The 11,134-nt window shown below is 40.1% G+C and overlaps 1 protein-coding gene across 5 annotated transcripts in view; it reads right to left on the bottom strand.

Annotated features, from left to right (window-relative positions):
* Positions 1–10,925, bottom strand: part of shc2 (SHC (Src homology 2 domain containing) transforming protein 2) — a 34,386-nt gene extending 23,461 nt beyond the window's left edge. The window contains exons 1-4 of one of the 5 annotated variants that reach the window (XM_036587141.1): positions 10,909–10,925; positions 10,545–10,642; positions 5,816–6,058; positions 3,481–4,237 (exon numbers count right to left, since the gene is read on the bottom strand). In XM_036587141.1, coding sequence (XP_036443034.1) covers positions 3,481–4,237; positions 5,816–5,838 — 780 coding nt within the window. In that variant the 5' untranslated portion in view covers positions 5,839–6,058; positions 10,545–10,642; positions 10,909–10,925. Of the gene's footprint in view, positions 1–3,480; positions 4,238–5,810; positions 7,890–10,544; positions 10,874–10,908 lie in introns of those variants that run through there. The other 4 variants (XM_036587140.1, XM_036587142.1, XM_036587143.1 and 1 more) reach the window with 4 other exon arrangements.
* Between the last annotated feature and the right edge of the window lie 209 nt (positions 10,926–11,134).

The raw sequence follows: 11,134 nt of genomic DNA on the forward strand, positions 1-11,134 counted from the left end.
AATGACTTTCAGACATAAAATAGCGTTCAGCACCATTTTTGCCTGACTCAGAGAAGCCACTTTACATGTGTTTTACATTTGTTTACGTTACATGCACTTGCCTTTATCTTGTTAGGGTTAGAAAGATATATACCGTATATCTGTCTTTATATTTTTCATTGTTGTTTTTATTATTATGTCCAATTAAAATATTATAGATTTACTTCAGTTGTTAAATATGGTTCTTTTTAACAGTGAAGGAACATCCCTGAATAGTTCACTATTGTTAATCGACAAAACAAATGCTTTTATTTAAAAAATATGTACATAAATACACTATATGGTAATATATACTGAAACCGTCAGTAATTTTATTTATACTGTGATATCTGTGCAATCAGCTTAAATAAATGTGAGCCAGCAATAATGAAATAGAGATGCAACTAATAATTATAAAAAGTTTTACATTTATATTTGATTTACATTCTGAATTAACGGCTTATAGTCTGCACTTCTGACTTCTGTTTGTTTCTGTTCGTATGTTTGCTTGTTTCAGCTAGCTATGAGAATTAACTGACTTCTAAGAGTTAATCTATGATTTGGGTCATCAAAAGAAATAGCGGTAACAATTGCCCCATCCTCATCATCCGACACACACCCACACACAACCACACTGGTGTTGATAAGTTGCACATCGCATAGACAGTGGCAGAAGCACACATGCAGAATGCCACATAAGGCTGCGGCTTAATCAACAGCATGTAATTATGTAAGGGTGCAAAATATATCTTCTGCAACGCAGCAGCTCATCCTCAGCCTCCAAGTGACAGAGTAATGGGTGGATTGGGGATTGTAATTACAGCAGGCATGAAGGATAGGTGGATAGACAGCGCTAAAAGCCCCATGTTTGGCAGGGGTTGGGGGCAGCATGGGCCTTCTGGGATAAGGAGAAGTGCTCAGACAGCAGGCCATTTCATGCAGGCCTGGGAGTACTGAGGGAGACTCTGTATCCCTCTAATATTGGCTGAAGGATAATTTAACCCCTTGAATTCACAAGCATATTACATCTTTAGGATAGTTATTCAGTGACTATGTGGAAAACAATGCAAACTAATAATTATGGTATTTTTACGTTAGAGGGGTGAGTCATAGGCTTTTAGACCATCCAAAGCAGTGGTTTCCAATGCTTGTTTTGGAAACCGCATGAACAACAGGTTTTTTTTCACTGGTCTCATTCATGATGGGTTTGAAAAAGAGGGGCCTGAGTTAAATCATGGCGAGGTCTTAAAAAATAAAGGTGGTAAAAAGGAATCTTTGGAGGAGAAGAGCCACTATGGGTTCCCTAAAGAACCTTTTAGTGGATACTTCTATAAGGAACCATTTTTTGTAAATGAGATGATGAGTGTAAAGGATATTTTTAAAGTTTAAAGAACCACTAGGTTATATACCAATGAAAGTTTTCCTAGAACCCTACATCCAAGCCAATGACCATGAGGAACCTTAGACATAAGTGTCTCTTTTTTATGTAGGAAGTCATTAAAATTGACTTCCACACAGACCATAGACCCACAGCCAGGTTTCATTAAAGGTTATTGTTGATTAAAGTAATGATTTAACGCACTAATGCTAGTAGTACTCATTAGTCAGTTTGCGCTGCAAGAGTTAACTGTCTGTTATTTTAGCGCATGAAGGTGACTCATAACACTCATCACCCAAACCAGTGTGAAACTCTTTTCTGCTACCTGATGATACCACCCAACCTAACCTCTGTCACCCCAACAAAATGTGCTTAGTGCATGTTGTTGATGTATTTTATTCATGTGGAAACGATGTACACATTTGAATCAAGTAAATTCAAAGCAACACTTTTTTTCAGTGTACTTTTACTCTCAGCTTTTTTAGTTAAAGTTATACACAGTCATCTTCTCCACAACCGGTATGAAAATGGTAGTGCAAATTAGCAACATGGCTTCCTCGACAACAAACCAAGGCTCCTTTCCAAAGAGCCTGAGTGTGTTTTAATGAGATTAGGAAGCGGCGGGAAGTGTTTAATCTAGGAGACGAGGTCTGCACCCTCGCTCTTAGCCTCAAAGACCTCTTTGTCACAGGACTTATTCCTGCTTGATAAATCTTGTTTCCTTGTTTTCTCAATTCAGTTTGCCGTTCCAGAAAGCCCGTCTTTCCAAGAAATTGCAGAGGGACAGAAACTAGCTCCTTCCACTTCAAAACAAGCCCCTCCTTGCTACATTGTACAAAGTGCGTTAATCCAGGCACTCTGCATAAGCCATGACTTCGTGAATTTTGCCAGAATGACATCAAGAGAGGAATTTGAAACTCAAAGGACATTAGCTGTCCCTCAGCAGTGTGAAAAAGAGGTAGAATGTTGTACTCGCTGGCCCAATATGGAGGGCATTATGAAGCCCACTCGTCTAACCAACTTATTCTATAGTGTTGTATAAATAAAAGTACTCACACATAACATTGGAAATATGACTGTTCACTTGGTGATCCTGTAGTAAGAAGGTGGTTTTGGCCTTGATAGAGTTTGATTAGGCCCTTCAGACATAGGAACGTTTAGAAAAGCAGCAGAAGTCCCTTAATATGTTGTTCTATAGCTGGTCACATTTAAAATTTACTGAAAGCCCCAATAAAGCACACTGCATCCTCTGGAGCACATGTGATACAAATGACTATGATTATATGTAATTGAATAGAGGAATGAATGTGCCTGTGTAATGCAATTAGGAAGCATCCTCAAGCCCAGACTCTCTCTCTCTCTTTCTCCTAGGTCAGAAAGAGAGACTGAGCAATATGGGAGGGTTGGGGAAGCTCATTGACATCGACGTCAAGCAGTCTGCCACCTACGGTAACCCTTTATGGACCATAAGGGATCGCACAGGCTATGTCAAATGTCAGCAGCATTTAACATTAGAGTAATGAGTATTGAGATACTGTTAAGCCGCTAATTGTGGTACAGCGGTATTATCACTTTGCTTCTCTCAAAGGACAAACAAGTGTTTTTTTTTTCATTTTCTTAGTTTTGAAGCTTGACATTTATGTGTTTATGATTTTGTTTACTTACCCACGCCTCATGCTGTGCTGACGCACTGTGTTCTCACAGAGCAATATATCTAAATTTAATTATAGATTCTGCCTTTTCCAACAATGCACCACAGACCCAAACAACACACTGGCAAGTTTATTGTTCTTATTTCACACCACTGTTCACATGAAGCCAAATGTAACAGTGTATTTCTTTCTTTACGCCTGCATTAGTTTGTAACATTTGCTGTTAAAATCGTAGTGCCTTTCAAATGTCTTTCCATTTCCTCAGGACAATACAATGTAGAGTAGGTGATGTAAACTGTGAACCATGGACCATCACAATGCTTCTCACAGCCAAGGCTACAATAGTACCTTATTGTAAAGAGCTGAAAGTCTGCTAAACACTATTGAGAAGGAAGCACAGCGTGATCTGGAGCTAATAATTTGGTGACTCACCCTAACAATGTAGGAGGCGCCTGTGCTGCTGATCTTCTTGTCCGGGTGCAGCCAGCCCTGGGATGGCTTGTGGATGAAGCTGCCCTTATGGTTGAGGTCTTCTCCACCCAGCCACATGCCTTCCACCCTTGTCCTGCGGTTCATTCCCGTCCGGAAGCCTCCAGAGCCTCCTGGACTCCCCTCCACCGTCACCGCGCCCCCAGAACCTCTGGGACTGGCTGATCCTGCCGAACCCGCCGAACCCCTCTGCTTGGCGACAGCCTGCAGGGAACAGGAACCCACACAAACAGGGTCACAGGAGTTCAGCACAGCAGCCAGGCTGGCCACAGGCCCGCTGGCGGCTGCAGCTGTCCCAGAAGCAGATGGGACGGCCTTGCCGGAGTCTTTGCTGGAGCTGGAGCCCGAGCTGGAGCTAGATGGGCTTCGGCTGAGTAGCGAGTTGGAGAACTTCCATTGGGGTATCTTTGGGATCAGCATGCAGAAGGTGGTGGCACTGTCCCGCTCACCGTCCGGCCCAGGCGAATCAGCATCAGCCAGTGCCTGGGCCTGTGGAGGAGGGAGGGTGGCCGGCTCCAGGGGTGGCAGAGGCAAGCCCGGAACAGACGAAGGAGCCACCGGAGTGGCCACCACTACCTTCCCGCTCATGGCCAAGCTCTGCATCAGGTCGTCGGAGGAGGTCACGGAGTCGTTGCGGAAGCGGCCATACTTGGGCTTAAGTAGCATGCCCGGAGAGGCAGCCCAGAGCAGGGGAGGGTCACTGGCCACAAGGGGGGGGAAGGGGAAGGGGAAAGGGGGGAAAAAGAAAAAGGGAAAAAATACAACGGGAGAGAAAGGGAAATCCACAAGAATCCTCTGGGAAGAGAAGCCTCCTCTGTGGATTTGGTGCAGTGTCGTCTTCACCCCTCTAACATGCAATACACACTCTCCCTCTCTCCCACTCTCCTTCCTTCTGCTCTCTGACTGCCGGCCCTCTCCCTTAGAGTGGCTCGATTACTCCCCCCCACCTCTCTCTTTCTCTCTCGGTGATGTCATGATGTTATTGCTCGTCTATCAGCCCTGCCCAGCTGCTCTCAGACACCATTAGCTAACGCACATCTGCTTGAGCACCTCCTCCCAGCATGACATCACACACTTACACATAGAGTAGAGCCATGTAGTCACCACCAGACTCATATGGAAGAAAAAAACACATTAAAATATTCCCTCATATCTAAAACATATTTATGCAATATGTCTCAATATACAGTATTGTGCAAAAGTCAGAGACCTCTCCTCATTTATTTAATCTCCATCAAAACAACCATTAAGTACAAGTTATTCGTTTTCAAGAGATATTACTGAGAAAGATTAGATATAAAATAATCCACTTAGGTCAATCAAAAGGAAAATAAGTGGAAAAACTGGAATTCAAAAAAATTCTTAAAAACTCCTAGTAACTATGCAAGACCTGGTAGCCCACCCTCTGATAAACAGTACTTAAAGCTTTTATGTTTCAGATATAGAAAAAAAAACCAAGCTCCCCTCTCGCTTCAGATCTGAAAAAATCTGCAGGTGTTTTTGTCCATCCTTCCACTGTGAGAAGTCAGCACTATGTCTCTGAAAGGATGTGCAGCTGTCAAGAAGTCCCTTACTGAGAAAAGGAAATAGACAATAAAGAAGAACATTTGCAAATGATACAAAGAAGCTGCTAATATTCTCAGAAGAATGGATTGTCCACCCCTCCAGACCTCAACATCACTCAGTGTGTTTAGGATTACGTGGCTCGTTAGAAGCAGAAAATGCAAGCAACTTCTAAGACTGAACTTTGGAGGTGTGAAAAAATATCCCTGCAGATTTCTTTGAAAAACTGAAAGCAGGTCTCCCAAAAAGAACAGCTGTAATAAAAAAGACTAACACACTAAATACTAAAAAACATCGATATTTTAATGTAGAACTTGTGTTTTCTGGATTTTTTACAACTGAGAAATGAATAACTTGTACTCAGTGGCCCTATTGAAGGTTAATAAAAGGGATTGCTGACTTTTGCACAGTATTGCATGTGTCTAAGCACTTATATATGGAGCAGTAGGAAAGAAACAATAAATCTAGTTTACCCGTAAACACACACACATATGTTAGATTTCATTTGAGACATGAAGTCCAGTTATCATTCATTGGAATGAAGATTCACTACTGTAGTCATTTCTGCATCTGTCCTGATGAGCCTGATAAGATGTTCTAAGAACCAGTTCTTTCATATAACAGACAGTAGAAATGTAAAGTCAAGGCAAGAGACCCTGCACACTTGATTAAACACAAGTAAACTAAGTAGAAGGTAATCGTGAAAGTACCTTACTCTGTTGCTGCCTGTTCTTCCATTATTGCTCCACTGTCCTCTGTACACTGGGCATGTTGCTGACCTTCTAAGCTTCTGTTATTTTGCACTTTGGGGTCTGTGTGTCGGACACTTTTGGAGTCTGACGCACGCACTCCGCTTGCACAAGAGGCAGCATTTATTTTACAGAAGTGTCTCTTCCTTTGTTTTGACGTCACGGTGGCCTCAAGCACGTGTCGGCATGCTGTACTCCACTATGCTATACTAGGAGAACAAACAGGAAACACTGCATTGCTACATATTCCACTAGTGATTTCTGTGTCAGCAAGTAGGTGAGAGCATTTTGTTGTGAAAGCCTCGGCCGTGTGGTCAAACACAGACACAAGGGGTACTTTTGAAGTCCAAGATGTTTTCCACGGAAACACTGGTAAACAGGTGACGGCTTTAGCTTTCAAAACAACCCATTATTTAAGGGTTGTATGAGGACGTTTCCTCAATTGCATGTTTTCTTGATTTCCTAAGAGAAAGTAAGTTCACACATTCTCTACACGGACCTTAAATGTATGTGAGTTTTCTGTAATTTTTTTTTTTTTAATTAAATCATTTTTATCGTCACATCACATTTGCACAGGTGGGAAGGTGAGTGAAAATCTTAGGTGCATAGCCCCCTAGTAGTACTTAAATACAAAAATATATTAAAAGTATATAAAAATATATACACATTAGACTCTAAATATACACCAGCATTGCACCATTTCCAATGTACAGTTTTGTAACAGTAATATAGGTTATGAAATAAAAGCTGTGATATGTACAGTTGTACACATTTACATATATGCAATTAGTGAGACAGAGGTAAATAAATGGGATGCAGGAGATAGAATATTGATATATATCAATATATATATATATTCCAGATTATAAAAAATATGGATAGAAGATGTACAAGATGTCAATCTATATGTGCAGGTATAGATTTGTTAGATTGAAGTTACAGTAAGATCATAGTGAGTCTGTTTGAGGTGTGGATCATCCATGGAGATTTAGAGGTGTCATTTAACATATTGGAAAAAATTCAAGCCTCATGTTTTTGTTTTTTAAATTTTTTTGTTTTACCAGCACATAAAATTCAGCAAATAAAGAGTAATTGTGTATGAAATATGCAGAGGGTGTTGTCTGTAGAGGATGTGCTAATTTATTTTCACTTAGAAGATCAAAAACATGTAATTTGTCAACTTTCACATTAACTGTATATGAGGCACTGAAGCCATTTCTAATTAGTGAGAGTAGTCTTAGTGTTCTTAGATCTTTTAGACAAAGTAAAATCAAGTGACAAAGCACCACTCAAGAGAATTTACAAGCAGGAGCCTCATTCCATCTCCCCCTCTCTCTCTCTCTCTCTCTCTCTCTCTCTCTCTCTCTCTCTCTCTCTCTCTCTCTCTCTCTCTCTTTTGGTACCATCACAGCTCCCCTGGGAGCCTCTACTCTGAGTGAGTCTGGAGCACATTCACTCTGCTTTAAACGGGAACTCATATGTGAACAGTTCAAAACAATATGATTTCCGTTGCGCGGTCACCTAAAGGTCAAAATATGTCTGAAGGGAGTCTTCGAAAACCTTAAGACGTCTTAGGCTCAAAAAATGAAATCGCTCTGTTGTTGGTTTTAATCAGTTCTCCTCTCTTGTTGACGTTCCTTAAATACATTCATGGAACTGAGTCGGCTGTGTTGTTTCTGGGAACTACAGTGAGCTGTCAGATTTACTTGGTAAGTGTTTGTTTTGTCAATGCAACTTTGTTGTGTAAAACTCAACATCTGTGCCACTGGTTCCTGGCACTAGCTATTTGCATATTGTCTTACTTGTTTTACTCACTCTCTTCATGTTATCTTCCCCCTGCAAACCTTCCGTTATGTGTTCATCTTCCTTATACTCTTTGGTTAACTGCCTAGTTTCATAATTGTTGGCTATAACAGTTAGCATGTGTGCTGCTGCTAAGTGGTATCCATAAACCTTAGAATCCATGATAACCTCTGTTGCTTTTTTCTTCTTTCATTAGTTGCACTTTATGAAGTTGAATCTATGGGTGGCGCATAAAATGAACCTAAGATGCACTAGTTCTTTAGGGAACAAAACATGGTTCTTCAGGGGATCCCTCCTATTTGGTGCCTTTCTTTTTAAAGATCCCATTTTCTGCTCTTTTACTTTTCACTGAAGTCATTTGTATGGTTTGTGTGATGATATATACCAGTAACGGTCTAGATTCATTTTTACATGGTCATTTTCCAACCTTTAGCTCTTACAATTAAGCAGGCTGCTTTATTACTGTGCCTTTAAGACTGATACATGTCAAAATCCTCTGTTCTGATAGGCTGCCCTGTATTGTGCCTCATATGGTTACACTAAATGCTTATTCTCCAAAGTGAACTTGATGTCAGTAGGCTAATTTTTTTCTGCTCACAGTGCGGTAGTTAGCTCTGCTATTTCACTGCAGGTCACTCTGTATGTGAGCTGAGAGCCACACTAATAGCCTAAGCTAATATTCTTAGACTTGTGAACAACAAAGTTCCTTCAGTTATCATTCCATGCGTCTCTTTAGTGGTTGTTTTTAGCCGTGTGTCATAGCAGAGGTCACACTGTGACATTTTGGACCAAAATTTCGGACACCGCCAGAACTTCATTGTAGGCTGTCTTTGGTTGTAGAGGCAGTAAATTGGTCATCGTGGAGTGTGTCACATTATTGTTCAGAAGACCACTGACTTTAATTCACAATCAAAGAATTATTTCACGTTTTTTTTATTCTGCGTTACCGTGACGATTATCGCACAGTGTAAATCTGCCTTTAGCCTGTGTGTCTTCACCTGAGTAGGGGCAGTTGTGATTATCTATTTGTGGTTTTGGGTGTGACTTTGGGGTTTGCTCACACTGCAAGGCAGGCGATCACACATCAGAGTGTTTAGCCCTTTTTAAACCTGATTTGGTTGTAGCCAACAAAAATTCAGCTCCATCAGTCGCTGCTTACAGTGCAGTGTGTGAGGTGTTCATCATCATTCTCAGTTGGAGCTTGCTTGTTCTGTTAATTTCGTCGGCTACAACCGAATCGGGCTTGAAAAGGGCTAAAATTGCACATGTATGCTGGCTTAAATCATCAAACTGGACTGGGCCAAATAATGATTAGAGAAAACGTTTAAATGCATTGTTTTTGTAGCTCAGTGGTTCTCAAACCAGTCTTGTGTTGCAAATTGGATTGGAGCTAGAGTTGTAGTCAAGACCACTAGTGGTGAGTCAGAGTCGAGACAGAGACCTGGACACATTGAGACCAAGGCCAAGACTTTGTTACTACTCCAGTCACGGTTGAGGCCAAGACCATATTATGATTTTTTTTTGGAATTTAAAAATCAAAAAAAGAAGAAAGTGTGGGGGGAACTAAAGTTCATTTGTAGTTCATTGTACATTCATTATTGTTCATTTGCATAATATACATTAATAAATAAAATCAAAAATTTTAAATATAATTTGTAAAATATATCACTGTTGTCAGAAGAAAACCTTGTATCTCCATTTTTGTCGTTTTTCAGTTTTTAACATAATTTGAAAATGCCGGTTGCCCTTTACATTGTGTGTAAAACGCATGATAAATAGGCCCAAAGAAATGGCCCCGAATGACTTGGAAAAAAGTCTGGTTCCATTAACTTACATTAAAAGTAAAGTAGTTTTTTTTCCTTTTCCTGTAAAGTTGTAATTTTGGAGATACAAGGTTTTCTCCCGACAACAGCAGTATTTTATTTTTATAATTTATATTTGCAACAGATTATATCATTTTTTATTAAATAATTTGTGGCCTAAAAACATTATAAATTTTTATCATAGTTTAATTTTCTCTGTCCCTTCTTTGATAAAAGGTACAGTCACCACCTAAATGCAACTTAATATAAACCAAACAACATGCATCCTTTATAATTATTAAATGAAAACAGTAATAAAATCATTCTGATCTGCCCTCGGGAGCTGTTTGAATTTTGGAAACAATGAACAAGAACAAACAAAACCATGCATTTTATTCAAACGTGTGGAGAAAAGACTTGTTTAAAAGTTTTGCTGATATTCAGTAACAATAGAAAAAAGTTCAGTTTCCAGTTACCTCAGATGCTGTGGCATCGCACTCAACAGGTCTCGACAACGATTTCCGAATCCACCTCACCCCGAGACCGAGCCCAAATGATGTCGAGACCAAGACAGTTAATTGACACTTTTGAGACTGAGACCGGACTTGAGTACTACAGCAATTACAGTTGTATGCAACAGTTTGGGCACCTCTAATCAAATGACATGTTTTGTCACACTGCTGCACATTTTAATGCACAATTACTGCTTATTTGTTGAACTTTATATGACAGTAAAAATAAAACATAAACCTTTATGCATGTCACATTTTATGTGTTAAATTTAGCAAATACGTAGAAATTGGACACTAAAATCTGCAGCATTTGAGTGTGTTCTCTGTGCAAGTTGTGTTAACTTTTCCCTTAGTAAATCAACAAAAACGTAATTTGACCGGGGGTTGGTGGTGAGGGGGGTGCACAAACCTTTGCATACAACTGTGTGGACCATCTGGAGGTTTGAGGACCACAGAGACGTGTTTGAATTGTGTAGTTTTAAAATGCTAGTTGACAATGTTTCAGTCCTCATGGCGAAACATTATCTACTGCTAGAAGTGCTAAAAGGTGAGATATCTCACACATGCCAATCACCTACCATAATAAGTTCAGGAAGAGATCAGTATCATCAGTGCTGGAAGCAAGAGTGCAAAGTAAAGTGTCACTTTTTTGTCACCGTGATCTACATCAGAGGCGCTGGGGAGAGAAAAAACATAACACAACTTAAATTTTGCTGAACTTACCTAAGTCAGAGTCATTTGCAGATCAGGTTCAGAAAGCTGTCTGATGCACAGCTACAAAAAATGAAGTGCTGTGAGATATTTTTGTGAGAGATTTGATCAGCTCACTACTGAGAGCACAAGCATGCTCACTACTGTCACCACAGTTTATCCTGTTGCACGTTCCCTTTTCACACACACCCACACACACAAACATACAGAAGCGCACACACACACACATACCTTCCCTGAAATGTCCAACCATGCTACTAGAACGTTTGATGAATTCAGTGGTTACTGTTGAACTTGACAAAGTCAATATTTGTGAAGTTGCAAAAGGCACAAACATGTTTTCTGGCTAGTTTTACTCTGTGAGGAGGTAAAAATAAGTTGTGGTGAAGTGCTGCTTAACCATGTGTCGACTCGAGAAACAAAAATTAGTCTGTAACTATTCCTCTTTTTCTTTTAT

Source organism: Colossoma macropomum, unplaced genomic scaffold (genome assembly GCF_904425465.1).
Source record: "Colossoma macropomum unplaced genomic scaffold, Colossoma_macropomum, whole genome shotgun sequence".
Lineage (NCBI taxonomy): Eukaryota > Metazoa > Chordata > Actinopteri > Characiformes > Serrasalmidae > Colossoma > Colossoma macropomum.